Source organism: Desmodus rotundus, chromosome 1 (assembly GCF_022682495.2).
Source record: "Desmodus rotundus isolate HL8 chromosome 1, HLdesRot8A.1, whole genome shotgun sequence".
NCBI lineage: Eukaryota > Metazoa > Chordata > Mammalia > Chiroptera > Phyllostomidae > Desmodus > Desmodus rotundus.
In genome coordinates, this window is record NC_071387.1 from 7,906,985 (window position 1) to 7,925,071 (window position 18,087).

The window sequence follows — 18,087 nt, forward strand, 5'->3', positions numbered from 1 at the left end:
TTCTATAAAAGACATGTATTAATTGTGTAATAACAAAGAAAGGTTAAACCCCATACACACCTCAGTGTGAATTATTCAGACTGATAAATCTCTGACAGAAACAACAAAAATAGCAACTGTGTAATATTTCCTACACACCAGGCTCTAAGCTAATTTCCTCGTAGCAACATTTCCTACCTGAGGTTCAAGGGCCTCCGGAGTTAACAGATGAATTCACAGACTCTCTAAGTTTTGGAAATGAAAAATTCTGCTTTTAATGTAGTGCAATGACATATATTTAGTTCAATGAAATTCACATAGCTAAACCCTTGAACAACACAGTTTTGAACTGCAAGGTCCACTAATATGTGGTTTTTTTTAAAATAAATAGGTACAGTACTATAAATGAATTTTCCTTATGATTTTCTTAACATTTTCTTCTGGCTTACTTTAGTGTAAGGATACAGTATATAATACACGTGACATACACTGTGTGTTGACTGACCGTTTATGTTATTGGTAAGGCCTCCGTCGACAGTAGGCTACCAACAGGTAAGTTTTGGGGGCGTCAAAAGTTATGTGTAGGCTTTTGACTGCACAGGGGTTGGTGCCTCTAACCCCTGCACTGGTCAAAGGTCAACTGCATACACAGTGACTTAGACATAAGTGATAGATACAGATGTAGATGTAGACTCCCAGTTTCCCATCTTCCCATTTCCGCCCAACTGGAGGAACCCTGAGTCATCGCTTTGAGGAGAAACACCCAGGAGAGCCACCTAAGCCTCATCAGACAGATATGAACAAGAAGCTGGGATAAGCCAGGATGGACAAATGTGGCCCATGCCCGTTCATTTATGTATTGTGCGTGGCTACTTCCATGTTACTATGGCAGAGCCGGGTGACAGAGACTGTATGGCCCCTAAAATATTTATCTGGTCCTCTAGAGAAAAGCTTGCCAACCTGTGGGATCAAACTGGTAAGCTTTGGGGGTTGCATGTTCCAGCTGTAGACTTATTTAATGTCGCCAACAGACTTACGAAGGGCCAAATGACATCACTGCAAGTTGCGTGCAAAGTTGGCTGAATAGAGCAAAGTGATGGAGAAATGGGCACAAGGCTCTTGGATCTCTAAACAGAGAAGAACAGGCCTGAATACGTCATGCTCTGCAGTGCCCACATCGCCCTGTGCTCAGGTATCAACAGGCAGAGAGCCAACCTAAGCACAGATCAGCTCACATCAGAAAGCAGGGTGATGGGTCATCCTGGCTCCCTGGGACTGAGGGGGTGCTCTTGTGGGACTTTCCATTTTGAAACAGGCAAAGTTCTGGGCAAATTGGAAGAAATTCGTCATCCCAGAGAAATGTTCTTTACTTTTACAGTTAAGAACATTTAAAACTTGGGGAGGATGTACTCTAAATCAATTGGCCCATTAAAATAATGAACAAGCAGTTAAAAGATACATTGCATTATTTAAAAGGATAAACAATAATATAGTAGTCTGATGTTTGCCCGAAAACCAAAGGCTCAAGTTGACAAGTAAAACTTTTAACACCCATTAAACCCAACACCAGTGATTTAATTTCAGCAAAACATCATCTGTTGCACTAAAGTTGTTAACTTGTATTTTATTATTGTTATAGTTCTAACTCCATTTAACTTGTAATTTTGTTTAGGTTGCAAAAGACATGAATTTATAGCTAGAATTTTACATTTGCATTTATGTAAGTAACATAATAAAATTTGAGCAAGCACTGAGACTTCAGGAGAATTAATTTTCCTTTAACAGAGATCTATATGTTACTAATGTTTAAAAAAAATCCTGACAACAATTCCATGAGGTAGTTACTACTATCCCCATTTTATAAATGAAGAATCTGAGACTACAGGTCATGTAGCAAGTCACTAGTGAAGCTGAAACTTGAACCCAGATTAGCCTAAATTCAAAGCCTGTGCTGCCTCATTTGGAGTAGGGAAAGATGGTCCAGGGGAACGTCCTGTTGGGTGCAGGTGAGGGCCTCAGAAAGCCAGAAGGCAACCAGAGGCTTCATAGTTTTCAAAAGGCAGGAGCAGGCTGCAAAATTAAAAAAGGTGAAGTGGGCTCAGAAAGTGAGGTGGGACAAAAAAACTTGGTCAAGGGCCCTCCTAGCAGCCCAGACACGTTCAGATTCCTTCATTCCTGCTTACGAAGCCCTGAACTGAAGGTGTTTAGGATGCACAAATAATTAAGATTGTGCCCTCCCTGTCTTGAAGGAGTTCATGGCCTGGCTGCTACTTTAAAGGATATCTGCCCATAGGAGGAGAGACTGGAAAGTCTGCACATCTCCAACACCCACTCCTGCCCACGTTCAGCAAAAGCCATTCCAATTCGGCCTTCTCTGAGCAATGTCCGCCCAGATTCTGCCCTTCCCCTGATAGAAAACAGAAAGTACAGGGGAAAGAAAAATGGAGAAGCAGCAAAGAAATCTATTCGGTTACCCACTCAAGAAATGTCTGTGGCATACCTACTAGAGTAACGAAGCTGTGCTGGGTGTTGTGGGACACAGGTGATCCAGTTCTTGCCCTCGAAGAATGTTTACTAGTAATAACAGTACCTGCAGCAAACACTTAGCCAATGCTGACACAGGTCAGGCACTGTTCTAAGCGCTTTTACATCTGTTGACTCATTTAACTCTCACAACAGCTCCTTGCAGGAGGCATTATTATTACCCTCATGTAACTGAGCCATACAAAAGTGAAGTAATTCATCCAAGATCACACACTAGTGAGGTAAGGCCAGGACTGGCACCCAAGCCGTCTTGCTCCAGAGGCCACCATGCTTTTACGGATTACACTGTAGTAGGGGCTGAATGTTGGCTTTAAGATAGTAGGATTTACTTGCAAGACTAGACCAACACTAGATTCCCTGTCCCAGCTCTCAGCAGGATGCTTGAAATCAGGCATAAGTTCAAATCTAAGCCGGAGAGCAATACTCAGCCTCAATCTTCATGTCTCCAAAATGGTCATAATAAAAACTGGGCTGCCCTAGCTGGTGTGGCTCAGCTGGTTGGAACGTTGTTTCATAACTGAAAGGTTGCGGGTTTGACTCCCAGCCAGGGCACATGCCTGGGCTGCAGGCTCAGTTCCCAGTCTGCGTGTGTATGATCCCCGGTCCAGGTGTGTATGGGAGACAACTGATTGATGTTTCTCTCATATCAACCTTTCTCTTCCTTCCTCTCAGTCTAAAAGTAATGAAAAAATGTTCTTGGGTGAGGATAAAAAGAATAATAAAATAAATAAAAACTGGATTATATTTTCAGATTAAATGAAATAACATATACACAGTTGGCCCTTAGTAAATAGGAATTCACTTCCTATTGTCAAATCTAGCTCTCTCTTCCTGGTTCAGTTTAGTGTCTTCCCAGCCACTTCCTGCTCATTCTCCACTCGGAGAAAGATGCAACAAGGAAAGGAGGAAAGGAAGAGAAGGAATGACAGCTTCACTTATTTTGCTGGCACTTCACTCTCTGAAACTTGGGACACATCCTTGGAGATTCCTGAAGGTCTGCTCTGTCCTGCATTTGCAGGAAAGAAATTTCTATCTTAGAATATAGACCAGCAAGGTGAATGGGAAGTTGCTGAACTAAGAAAATAGACATAGGACAAATGGTCAGTAGCCTGTACTATTTCCTCAGACAACTGAGAAATAGAAAAACCAGAAAATTTAGTGACATTTTTGTTCTAAACCCTCACATATCAAGATTCTACTTTACCTTGTGTTTTCAGAAACACTCCAGACATGTCGAATAAAATCTCTTAACTTTAAAATAGAGAAGTATTGACTGGGGTATGTGTGTTTGAGAGTGGGAGTGCAGCGATGGGAGTAATTCGGGGGGGAAAAAGAGTATTAAGTTTAAAGCAGTTATTGTTACTGTCTGCCTTTCTCCCTCCTCCCTCCTCCTCCCCTGTTCCCTGGAAGGTGGGGTTCACATCGAGACACTTCTCCTGGGAGAGGTGTATCCATTCCACCCCCAACCTCACTCTATTGAAAATCATTGATTTAAAAGCTATTGTTTTAAAAAGGACTTTCAGTTGAAAAGACTGCTACGATCACATGTTAACATCTGTGTGTAAAAATTATGTGCTAACGAGAACAGTTCTTTTATGTAATCCCTTATAATAGATAATGCAAATGCAAGTAGAAACTACTGAAATACCACTGTATACAGTCTTTTAAAAAGAAAAACCTTCCAGTGACACCTTGTGATTGTCAGACTGAGCAGAGGGCTCTGTGAATTCTACTGGTAACACTGTAAACTGGTGCATCTTTCAGAAGGCTACATGTCGATACAACGCGAGTCTAAAGATGTTTCTATTCTGACCAATAATCCTACTAACAAAAAATTATCCAAAGGAAATTATTCAATGAAATACAATGGATACAGACAAAGACTATCCTAGAAGCACTTCTTAAAAGCCAAACGAGAAAACAATCCAAACACCTATGATGGGCATCCAGCGCACCACACGTTTTCCTGGTTTAGTGCTCACTGCATTCTAACGGTCTGCTGGACAGCCACCTCCCCTCCACAGCATCAATTCCATGGGCACAGGGGCTGTCTCTGTCCAGATCCTTGGCACATAATAAATGTAAGATGTAGGGATTAAGAACAGATACCAAAATATTTTTATATAATGTTAATTAAAAATAACACTATATATATGATAAAACTGAAACTTTGTATACATACACATGAGAAATGATTATACAAAAATGAAAGTAGTTATGTTAGGACAGAGGAATTCAAACATTCTTTTAAGTTATTGTTTTAGTGCCTCTGAAATGTAAGGGGGAACATGTTTGCTGTTATATAGAGCAACCATGACTTCATAGTAGAAATACAACAGCAATTATTAAAGCTTGAGGAGTCACCCCAGCTCCACACGCATGCAGGTATTCATTTTTTGCTCAAGGGTGGAAAGACTCAAAATACTCATATATCATAGGTAGCATAATCCTATTTTTGGTAAAAATCTGCAACAAAGGCAGTATGTTTTAAAGAGACAGGTAGAAAAGTCCTCTAAAGCAACCTCTTTTGGATAGTGAACTTGCTGGTTACTAACAGCAGGGGGTGCCAAAGGGACCGCTATTGTTCCCAGGAGATGGCAGAGAGGGACTGCCGCCACCTTGGTTAGGAAAGCTGCAGCTGCGCTGAGAAAACACTGCCCATGTCCCCCAACAATGGGGACTGGTGGAAAAACTCCGGTGCTCTGTACATTTGGATGGACAAAAACTACATTTTTATTTTCACTAACTTCTGATATTTAGAATTTCCTTGAATTACAGTCAACAAATCACAGGAGTATGAGCAGTGCTGGGGACTTGTCATGAACAGAAATCACAGATGTGACGACAGCACATTCCAGTCGGAGCAGAAGTCTCCAACACCACTTACACTCAGTCACTCCTCTGACACCACATTTCAGGAGTCACAGTCAGACCTGCCACTGGGCCTTCAATTCAATGTATTATTCAATGTGTTACTACAGCTGTACGTATTACTCTATCGCAATTTGCTTAATAATTTGGCAACTTTATATACAACAAATTCTTTTGTAGTCTTGTGAATTTTACTTTCTGCATTTATAAACACTTTCCTGAGAAGACTTTTATATGCTTTACCAGACTGCCAAAGGCACAGGCAAGGTTAAAAATCTTCTGCTCAGTGTAAAGGAAGGCAACCGAGAGGAAAAATCACATTGGATCTGAACAAAGCTGGAGAGAAAAAGAAGTATGTTAAGCCACAAGAGAGAAGTGGCTGTGGTGCCCATTTTCATTTTGTTTGGATTCCTCGAAGAGAAGTTTTGCTTTGCAGACTCCGAAGCGCTCCAATACGTCCACAGGCCTGGCTCCTGGAGAGGACGTTCAGAGATCTACCTGGTTTGCTACCACGAAGCCTCTGTATCGAACGCAGGTGCAGAGGCACGAAACCCAACGCGAGTGTTGTCTGCACATCTCTCTGGAAGTCATCATTACTTGTGGACTCTCCAGGCACCAGATATTCATTTGGTGAATAAAACCAAAATCAAATCCAAAATTACACAGGAGGCAGAGGTGAGAGACTGAGGTAAGTAACAGTCAATACTCACATTCGAACAAAGAGTGACTCTTTGGATGTCAGACCAGGAGATGAATACTTTTCAACCAGGGCCAGAGTACTGAAGCCGAACTTATGAATGGGCTCATTGGAATCCAGTGGGGGGAAATCCGTGTCAACCTCCCCATCATCCTCAGCAATGTGCAGGCAGTAGGCATTGACATTGTCACTGAAAGGAAAACCAGAAAGGGGAGTGAACACCATGGTGAGAAAGGGACACAGCGACCAGAGGCCCTGCTGTGCAGCGAGCAAACTTGCAGTACTGCTGTTCTTCACCCCGAAGCCTGCAGGTACGGTTAGAACCCCCAACTCCCACCTCATCTGACGAGGAGAAGACACATGGCAGTGCAAAGGGGGGTCTGATGTGAAACAAGAGCCTTTGTACTCCATTCTTCCAACAAATACTTCCTGGGCACCTACTGTAGGTAAGACACAGAACCCCTCAGATCAAAGGTGAGATTTAGTATCAACCCTCAAGGAAGCTTACAATATAGGAGGGGGTAAAAGTAAGCACTATATTAGCTATAATATACATGTAAATGAAATGAATATCATAAAAGGGATACACAAACTTATAAAGGAGAGAAAATTGTGTGGGGAGAAATCAGTGGACTTTGATTTATGTTAGGATTAAGGAAATACCTGCTCTAGCTCAGGAGAAGTACTCGGGTACCAAAAACGATCAATACAGTTCTCCTTTCTCCGAAGAAAATCGGCCTCACTTGGCAGGATCTGATTCCAAACACCAAAGATACTTAACAGAGTAAAGCAAGTGATCTGATTTTTCCTGATCAACTACCATGGACTTTTCTCACTTCCCTAGAACCACTTACCAGTAATCTCAGATTCTAGCCTCTCCCAGTTTAGAATCAACACACCTCCTTCTCCTTCGGGGAAGTAAAAAGTCAATTTGCAGAAAAAGGGTGGTAAACTGTATCAACATAAAGACAATTCAAAGCTGAAAGGTCATCAGTTTGATTCCCAGTCAGGGTACATACCTAGGTTGTGGGCTGGGTCCCCAGTTGGGAGCATGTGACAGGTGGGTGCCCAAGAGCTGGGGGCATGCGAGAGGTGGGTATGCAAGAATTGGGGGCGTGAGGTGGGGGGCATGCAAGAGGCAACCGAATGATGTTTCTCTCCCTCCCTCTCCCTCACTCTCTAAAAATAAATATAAAATATTTTAAAAAATAAAGCTGAAATCAATTTAAAACATTTTAGATACCCTGCTCCAAAGCTGAACTGTGAAAGTGCAAATCTGCTAGTATTAAGCATGAATCTACTAGTCGCAAGGCAATGGGATTCTAAATTCTGCAGCTTAAATTTAGAGTTTTAATTATATGATTGATGCTTAAATTAATTAATTGCAAAGTATATGCTAATTGTTTAATTGGTTGCTTGATCTATATAGATCATTTTTTGAATTAAATGAGATGATTTACAAAGTTTATTGATTGGATGTGACAATGAATTATTTTACTGGCTACCTGATTTGCAATTTTCCCAATTAATTCACAAATCTTTTGCTGCAATTCTGCTTACTGAGAGAGAGCCTACTTCAGGTGATCTATACTCAGTCTGTCATGATTAAGAGATATTTATTATATAAAACAGGTAATAAGGACAGATTAAAATTAATGGGAGCTGTAAATCTGCTAAATGGATGGGTAACAAGAAAGTAATCTGGCTATGTTTGTCACTATAAATTTCATGTGTTTGCAATGCTCTTAAGAAATTTAAAATTCACCTCTGAATGGTATGAGAAACTTAAAGGCCTTTGCAAGGGGTTGCTAACTTAAACACAAAACCCTGTAGAAGCAGAAGGAAGCCACTCAGGTGAGGAAAGCGTCACAGTGTACTAGTGAAGAGCTTTGTGCCCAGGAAGACTTGCGTTCAATGTTAAGCTCCGTCACTCATGCACTACATGGTTTCAGAGAAAATAAGTTTCATCTCCTTGAGTTTCAGCTCCTACTTCTATAAAAAGCGTATAATCATGTAACTCAGGTATGGTTGTCAGGATTAGATGAGATGAGATATAGTGCTGAGCACAGAACAGAGGTAAGCGAATAAATGGTATGGCAACTACAACGAAGTCAGATGGAAGATAACTTGGCTAGTTATGTCAATCCGTAAAGACAAACTGTGGACGCACACCAGAGGGAGAAAGCAACAGTGAAACTGAGTGACGTTCTCCGTGCACACACCTGTGACCGCAGTTCACATGTCCACTGTGCTCCAGCCTGGGGGCCGCTGGGCCCTCGGGGTTCTGTGGACAGGGCAGACCCGGTGCAGCAAGCAATGGGCGGCACGGATTATTTACTGCTGTGTAAATCATCCCGAGGAATGCCTGTGACTCTCCAGCATCGCAGAGGTTGCGAGGGCAAATGGTATTGGAAGAATTCTGCACTGATTGCCATGGGATGCTCCCAGAGCCCCTCAAAACAAACTCAACAAACGTCACAGGCTCAGATCTGAGAGCCAAAGACTCACGGGCAAGTACCCTTATTCTCCTCGGTTCTTGAACACACAGGGTGAAATCATTTATTCTTTCAAGAAACATTTGCAAAGTGCCTGCCCTTGGCTGTTACCTGTCCTCAGCACTGGGGACACAGCAAGGAGAAGGATGACTGATTCGCTTCATATTAGACAAAACTAATGGAGGTCTTTTCTGGGTTATCATTAAGGTTTAGCAGCAAATAGTGCTCCAAACTCTAAAATCTCTTAATTAAACACGTAAGAAGAAAATGACTAAAATTCCATATTCTGTGCATGGACACATTGGTTCCTTTGTGTCTTTAAGAAGTAAGGATGAATAAAAGAAGCCACTGTGGTATTCTGACTTTAAAACTGCATCATGACTCCAAATTACTAGTATAGTAACCATTAGTATCATTAGCTACATTTATTGAGCCCTATGTGCCAAGTGGTTTAGACACATTAGCTCACTGAATCTTCCCATCAGCTTAGTCACTTATTATGTCCATTTTACAAATTAGAAAGCTGAGGCTCAATGAGGTTAAATGCTTTGCTCAAAATTAAACAGCATGTAAGTAACAGAGCTGAGATTCAAACCCAGGTAGTCAAGAAACCTCATTCTGGACCCCCACCTAGCTCTCTGCCAAAGCCACCCAGTGTGTTTCTATGGAAATGCTACACACTTAGAAAAGGAGGAGGAAACCACAACACATTGTTATAAAAAATTAGAAGCTTAGAGAGGTTTATATGAAGCTTGTTTTTACAGATGGGAAATAGATGCCTAGAAAAGAGGAATAAAATGCCCACGGTCACCCAGTTAAATAGGGGCAAAGCCAGTTCTAGAGAACTTCAGGTCTCCTTGCTCCTGTTTCATTACTCTTTGATCAAATCAGAAGTTGGTGGCATTCTGAAGCGAGGAGAGAAAAATGGGCAGCCGTGCCCCTGACTCAGGAATTCCTCAAATAGAGACATCTAGAACTTAGAAAACAGTGAAAACACAGGCGCCTCCTTATGACATAGTTCAGCGGAATGAAGGCAGGTTTGCAGTCAGATCTGGTTTTAATGCTAACTCAACCATTAACCAGCTGTGTGACCCAATCTCTCTGAGCTCCATTGCTTATCTATGAATAGCTTTCCTTGATTTTCCTAGGATAATCATTTGCAAAAGTGATTCTCCTTTGTGGTCTTACAGAACTTGGTTAATATTTCTGCATGTAACTATCACATTGCTCCTCTTCTTATTTATGCATCTATGTTCTGAAGAGCAGGACCCTTCTGCTGTCTCTGCAACCTCATTTAGAAGGAACTTAACCAATGTTTGTTGAATGAATGAATACGTGCATGTGTACACTGAATCACTCTTACCTATTAAAAAGCATAAAGGGTATTATTAAAAATGTGTTTTAATGAGAAAATAAGTAATTTTTTCTTTTCTATTAAAAAAAAACTAATTTTAGAGCAAGAGGAAGGGGTGGGGGAGGAGGGGAGGGAGACAGACAGACAGACAGGCATCAATTTGTGTTCCACTTACTTATACATTCAATGGTTGCTTCTGGTATGTGACCTGACTGGAGATCGAACCTGCAACCTTAACATGTCGGGGTGAGGCTCTAAACAAGCCAGCCAGGGCATAAGCGTTTCTTGCTTGCTTCACTGATATCTGTTACCCAAATAGGGCTTCCTAGGCAATGCACAGGTGGCAGAGATCGAAATTCAAGACCAGGAGAGAAGAAGGCTCAGTTAAAGGTAAGAATGAGTACTGGCATCTCACTTTTTTATGGAGGAAAAACCACTGAGATTATTACAACTATGTAAAATTGTTCAATTATATACACATAAAAAGACTAATAGGAAGGGTACCAAAAAGTTTATAAAGGTTATATTTACATTTAGGCAATGAGCACTTTTTTCTTCACTTCTCACATATTGCATGATGAATAGTGTAACTTTCATTTCTCTTTATAAAATATTTAACTTATTTTTTGATAAGGGTAATACATGCTCCTTGTAGAAAATTTAGATATATGGAATAGCATAAAGAAGAGTGGGAAACCTCTAACCCCACTGCATGGAAAGAATCGCCTGTCCTAAAGACTCCGAGCGTGGCCTGCCTCCCCCACATCCCGATTCCTAAATATGGTATTTTTGCTACCAATTTCTGTAATTAGAGAAAATAACCATCCCCACTACATACAGGTCTTGTAAGATTTAAATGACTTAATTCACTGCACAGTGTCTGATATGAAGAATTCTCATTTTGCCAAGATTTTTCCTTCTACTCAAGCTTCTGATACATAGAAGCAGAATTAACTATCCAACAGAAGCACGGGAGATAGCTTGAGATAGAGAAAGCTAAAATTCCTGGCTGTGAGTCACACCGGAGAGGGAGGAATGATCAAGAGACTAAGGAACAAGTATAGGGCAACTGGACCCACAGGAAGAGGCTTAATTTCAGAGTTGAACGGATGTGCAAGGAGCAGACCCTCACAGACCATGAAGTTTGTGAAAGAGCTGGAAGTTTGAACAGTGAATTGATGTAAAACGGAGCCTGTTGCCAAAAAGAGACCGTTTGCGGGGCTGAAGATATAGAGCACCAAAGCTTCAATAAATACATTCAACTGAACTGCACTTATTCATATTCTATCCGATACGTCTAAAATTTTTCATTAGAAAAATTTATTTCATTGAATTATTGCCCAATATTCACTTTATGTTCAAAGACCAGTATGGCTTTTATGAAGAGACAGAAGCCTGTAGCCCACACATAAATGGAACTTAATTCATATATGAAAATTCAGGAGCATTCCAGGAAGCATCCCAGATTTCTATCAGATGTGATCTTACACGTTCAATTTATACCTCATAAAAATTCACTCATTTCAGAAAATGCAAAACACACTTAAGTGTGATGTCCAGACAGATGGATGCTTATTGTTTTTTTAATGAAAAATAAATGAGTGCATGATTCTCGGATGTCCAGAACTCTCATTACTTGGGCTTTGCTGTTTATTCTGATGACAGAATCAATGTTAAAAGTGTGTCAGGCATTAGCAAGAGAAAGCGAGCTCCTGAGGATTGCAGCTTGGAAGTTCATCTCTTTGAAGTCAGAGAAAAGATTTTTAAGACTGTGAAGATTTCCTTTTATCTAAACAAAATCCCCATAAATAGAAAGTAAAACCTAAAAAAAAAAAAAATTATCATAATGTTTGTCAAGCCACATCAACCTCACACAGGAATAGGTAAGTCTAAATTTTCTGGTAAAAAAAAGTTCTAGGGAGAAAATACCCACTAATTTCTAAGTGGAAGCAAGACCTTCATATTGTTCTGAGCCCCCTTTTTGATAGTTTCTATTGCTATGTCTTCAAGATCATTGATTTCTTCTTTTGCAGTGTCTAATCTGCTGTTAATCTCATTTAGTACAGTTTCCATTTCAGATACTGTATTGTTCATCTCTAGAAGTTCCCTCTGGGTTTTAAAAAAGTCTACATCTTTCCTCTCTATGTTCGTGTTTCCCTCTTTCATCTTGAACATATAGGGTATATTTATAATAGCTGTTTTAACATCCTTGTTTGCAGATTCCATAATTTCTGGCATTTCTGGAAAGTCCTCTTTTGTATTGCTCTGAACTACAGAGATTCTTCAGACAAATTCAGCTGGCAGAATTCTAGGTTTCAGAAACACACTAAGTTTATTACAAATTTACCCTGTAAACATTCACCCTCGACCCCACTACCAGGGGATCTTTCAAAAACACAGCTGAGATTCTGTCACCCCTCTGCCTAAAACCTTTCCTTTAGAATAAAAACAAGTGAGCCATTAAAAGCGCTGGTTTCCATAAAGCCTTCCACTACACTCTGCCCTGCTTCCCAGCCCCATCTCCTCCCATTCCATCACCCCTACTGCCTGCAGTGCCCTGGTCAGGCCGCAGTGCCAGCTCCCATCACTGTTCAGGCCTCTCGGCCAGACACCCCTCTTCCTAGTCTGTCTCTTGAGATTTAGCTCAAGCATCCCTTCTAGTGGGAAGTCTTCCCTGATATCCCTCCCACCCCTACTTGACCCAGGCCTCCACCTTCAGGCAGAATTAGAAAAGCTCTTCTCTACGTCCCACAGCATTCTGGCTGTCCACTATTATAGCAAGACACAATGACAATGAACCTGAAACCATGTAATTTGGTGTCTGAATCCTCACTTGCCTGAATCTTGAGGCCATAAACTTTACTTTTTGACTGTTTGTATCCCCAGCGTCTAGCACAGGGCCCAGATGGTATAGATAACATGTAAATGCTTGCTAAAGATGTGATTTTGAAAATAAAAAATGGAGGGACAAAGGGAGGGAGGAAAATCCCAAACAGCTATAATATCCCTGGTGCTATCACCATGAGAAGGGGCTCATTTCTTTGTATAGCATGGTAGGTAAGAGCAAGGGAAATGGAGTCAGACTTGGGTTCAAATCCCAACTCTCCTACTTGCTAAATATATGCTCTTGACCAGTTACTTAACTTTCTGACCCTCAGTTTCTCTCCTGTTACTATCTGCGACTCATAAAGCTGTTATAAGGAATAAAATAATACACTTAAAGTACGTAGCATGGAGCATGACACGTAGCAGGCACTCTAGGGTGTTGGATCTACCAATTCGTTACCTCGTGGTGCGGACTCTGGCATTTGGGAAATGCCGATGGGCAAGCTTTCTGTCCAGCTCAATGAACAAAGTGCCTGCAAAAATTGCCCCCAAACCTTCATTTATCACTTGAACAAACATATCACCAAGTTGTGAACATACAACTCGGTGATTTTTAATGAATACAGGTTTGTATACAGTCAGAAGTTCATCCTAGCAAACACCTGGAGAAAGGCCTCCTGGGCACAGCAAGGGTGGGGAATTTTAGTCCAGAACTTTGAATGTTCCCTGTTCTCTTATTCATGCCACAATTAGCTGCTGAACATCTGCTATGTATTAATGTAAGCACTGTGTTATGGACTGGGGAACACGGGCCGATAAAACAGATACGGGTCAGGCTCCAAACCTGCACGTATTCTATCGCTTGTAAGACTTCTGCACTTGGATCCACCTCTGAAATAACCTCGGCTTTCATTTCACCAGAAATTGAACCCTTTATTCACCCCACTCTGAACCTACTTTTTCTGTCTAGGATACCCCATTTCAGTAGCACCACCCACACAGTTTTTCAAAGTCCAGTCTTGGGCCTTCTCTTCTCATTCACCCATGCTGGAGGCTTCTATTAATTCTTTGTGGATGATTCCTAAATTCCCATTTCTAGCTCACATCTCTCTTCTCTAAACTCCAAACATGCAAATATAAATGATCCTTTGAAAACTTCTCTTAGCTACAGCAAAGCCATCTCAAATTAACGGGCAGAAGGCCAGACTTAGGCCACCCCTCCTACTCACCTTTACACACCAAAGAACACACAAAGCACGGTCTTCCAATGTTCCCCATCTCAGCGAAGGGCACGACGATGAGTTGTGCAAGGCAGAAACCTTTGACACCTCTCCTCTCCCACACTTCCGATAGCTAATTCATTCCTAAGTCATGTTAATTTTTACCTAGTAAGTGTTTCCAGAATCTGTCCACGCCTCTCAATCTCCCTGTGGGCCCTTCCCACCTCTCGTCTCATCCCACCCCACCTTGTTTCCTCTTCTTTGTGCTCCAGCCACACTGGCCTTCTTCAGTTCTCTGACCACCACATGCCTTCTCCTGCCACAGCATCTCTGCTCTGTGGTCCCATCTGCCAAGACTTTCCCCTCCGAATGCCTCTGGTATCACTTTCTTGGGGAATTTCTCCCTGACTCAACTCCCAGGCTAGACTCTCATAAACGGTATTCCTTTCCTTCAGAGTGCTTAGCTTAGTTTTTAAGAAAACATTATTTGGTCTAATTATTTGAATTTTCCGCCCATTTCCCTTACTAAACCGTGGAATCCATGACAGAGAGCCCACACCCAGTTCCACTCACCAGTGTATACTCAGCAAAGTGCCTGGTATATAGCAAACAGTAAGTATTTATAGTATACAAATGATAAGTGAAATGAGCCAGGAATGAAGTGTAATACATTTGATTGCTTCTTCTTCCCCATGAAACTGTAAATTTTTTGAGTGGGACAATCAAATTTCTCTTGTTCTCCATTTTATCCTCAATACCAAGGCCCTGGAATTCTGTGAACATTTGCTGAATGAAGAAATGACTGAGGAGTTCAGCCTTCGAGATTAAGCAGGGTGTCGTGAAAAGAGCGAGAAAGGCTTTTCTCTCTAAGGGAACAGCAAATGCAGACATGGTGCTGGCATCATAAAGCGCCAGTTAAAGAATGCAATGCGTCGGGGTGCGCGGGAGCACAGCTGGGGGTCAGAATGGGAAGGGCCTGATAGGCTGTATTATTTAGGTAAATGGTTCTCAACGATGACCCTAAGGAATACAGATTAGAAACCGAAACCTAGAAAAGGGAGACGAGTATAGAGAGGCGGGTATGCAGACAGCAAGAAAAGGAGGGGGGGCGGGCACTGAGAAGTGTCAAGAACTCAAACTGCAAAGTTGTCAGAAAGCATAAGGTAAGGTCAAACATTCCTATATACTTTCACGGCAAAGCAGAATCACCTGAGTCATCAGGAAAGGGCCAAATTATGCTGCTGTTGATGAATTACTACTAGTTTTGTTTGTAGTGATAGCTGGTTATAGAACAGTAATTAGCAAAACCAGACATGAACACTTACTGAGCACTTGCCATGTATTTTCTTATTTATAGTCATAACTACCCTATTAGGAAGTTTCTGTTCTCACTTTATACAAGAAAAGTGGAATACATGAGGCTGAAATAATAATTCATCCCAAAATCACCCTGATAGGTATCAACATCAGAATCCAAACCCAGACTACGGCTTCGGATCCCACACTCTCAACCACAATATTATACACTGACTAAGAAGGCAGAGGAACGTGTTAACACATTTTAGAGGGCTTCCTATGAAAAACTGTTAAAATTAAGAGAATTTTATACTGAATAAGATAAACCCTCAACTATGTACAAAACCCACCAAGGACTCATGAAGTTCCCCAAGGGCTCTAGATAGTTGAGGCTACATTTCAATGAAGTGGGTCCATAGTGAACTCCACTGCATGGCTGTACCATGTTTTTATACACTCCAGAGCCGCACTTTCCAACACGTGGCTACTGAGCACCTGAAATGTGGCTAGCCAGAATGGAGACGTGCCATAAATAGCAAATAAATATGGGATGTCGAGCATATGAAAAGATGCTCAACATCATCTCATTAGGGAATTGCAAATTAAAACGAGATACCACTGTCCACCTATTAGAATAGCTAAAACCCAAAACAGTTACACAACCAAACGCTGGTGAGAATGTGGAGCAACAATTCTCATATATTGTTGATAGAAGTGCCAAATAGTATAACTATATGTTTTGGAAGATAGTTTGGCAGGTTCTTAGAAAGCTAAACATAGTATTAGCATACAGTCCAGCAAATGCACTCCTAGGTATCGGCAAAATGAATGGAAAACTTATGTCCACACAAAAACCTGCACATGCAAGTTTATAGCAGTTTTATTGATAAATTGGAATCAGTCAAGACGTCCTCCACTAGGTGAATGGAAAAACCAACTGCAGTACATCCACACCATGGAGTATTATTCAGAAATATAAAGAAATGAGCTATGAAGCCATGAAAAGACATAAAGGTAAGGTTCCTTCAACCTTAAATATGCATTTAAGGTTAATGCATATTGCTAAGTGAAAGAAGTCAGTCTCAATAGGCCATAATACTACGAGTCTAACTAGCTGACATTCTGGAAAAACAAAAACTATAGGGACAGTAAAAAGATGAGTGGCTGCCACAGATGAGATGGGTGGGATAGACAGATGGAGCACGGTTCATTGTTAAGGGAGTGAAACCATTTCATTTGATACAACCTTCACAACTGTATGATACAAAGAGCTACTCTAATGTAAATGACTGACTTTAGTTAACAATAATGTATCAATATGGGTTCACTGATTGTAAGAAATGTGCCACACTGATACAAAATGTTGACAAGAAGTAAAAATGAGAGGCGGGAAGGAGCTATGTGGGAACTCTATACTTTCCATGCAATTTTTTTCTGTAAACCTAAAATTATGTGAAAAAATAGAGTGTATTAAAAATGTTTTCAAATCGTATAGGTAACCAGCCTCAGAATAACAAATAAATTGAAATAAAAAAGAAAAATATATACAAAAAAACAAAGCTTAAAACAAGTTGATTGACATGAAACCAACTATCATTGGTTACAAATTGTTAGTAAGATACACATCCCTATGAAAAGAAGTTGACTTAGACTGAGTCAAAAAAGAAAACCCTCACAAAATTATTCCTCATATCTAAACCAAAAGGGCAAAGGTAAAAGGCTTAAAAAAGATACATTAGACTAGACCAGTGCAAAGAAAAACAGGGGAGAAAAGCTAACAGTGTGAAAAGAAAGCAAAGAACAAGTCTGGACACAATACAAAATAAAAAACAAGTGGGGCTGTTTTATGTTGAAAAAGTACAGTTCACAATAAAGATATGAAATGCATGAATCATTTGTGCGATGCAATATGTAAAATGGAAACTGTTGAAATTTCAGGAGAATTTGACAGAAACACACAAGAAAATGGAAACTATAATCCATTTCTCTTAATTATCCATAGATGAAATAGTCAAAACATGTAAGAACATAATAGTAATTAAATATATTGATTTAATAGGTATACATTGAATTCTGTAACCTATACAAAATTTTTCCAGAATCCATGAAATACTTATAAAAATTTATTGCATGGTAAGCTGCAAAATATAAATAAGTCTCTAAGCATAAATTTTATAGGCTATATTTTCTGATCAAAATTCAATAAACATGAATCTATACAATAAAGTCTAAATTAAAAAATTCAACTACCTAGAGACTGAAATGACTTCAGTTAGTTTCTTCCAAATAGATTTTTAGTTTCTCCTGAAATCACTGCATCAAAATGAGCAAGAAATCACCTTAAATACCACATTCCAATTCTGATCAAGAGTTAACAAAGGAAGTCAAGAATTCCAGCTAAAGTCTCCATTCCTACTACTACAATCAGTTTTCAGGGCACAGAGACAAAATAACAATATTCTTTTCTTTTAAAAAAAAGATTTTATTTATTTATTTTCAGAGAGGGGGAAGGGAGAGAAAAAGAGAGGGAGAAACATTGATGTGAGAGAGAAACATCAATTGGCTGCCTGTCACCCACCCTCAACCAGGGACCTGGCCCACAACCCAGGCCTGTGCCCTGACTGGGAATCAAACTGGTGACCTTTCAGTTCACAGGCCCATGCTCAATCCACTGAGCCACGCCAGCCAAGACAAGAACAATATTCTTAAATAAATGGGTTTTTTTGACAACCAGAATGAAATTAGAAGAATGGTTTCCCATGCATCTAGCAATTTGGTCTCCTGTGAATGAAGAGTTCTTTCAAA

The 18,087-nt window shown here is 40.5% G+C and overlaps 1 protein-coding gene across 11 annotated transcripts in view; it reads right to left on the reverse strand.

Annotated features, from left to right (window-relative positions):
• The window catches only part of MAPKAP1 (MAPK associated protein 1), a 212,321-nt gene that overhangs the window by 101,489 nt on the left and 92,745 nt on the right, over positions 1 to 18,087 (reverse strand). For all 11 annotated transcript variants that reach the window (XM_024562109.4, XM_024562110.4, XM_024562112.4 and 8 more), the window contains one exon: positions 6,105 to 6,281. In XM_024562109.4, coding sequence (XP_024417877.1) covers positions 6,105 to 6,281 — 177 coding nt within the window. The remainder of the gene's footprint in view (positions 1 to 6,104; positions 6,282 to 18,087) is intronic.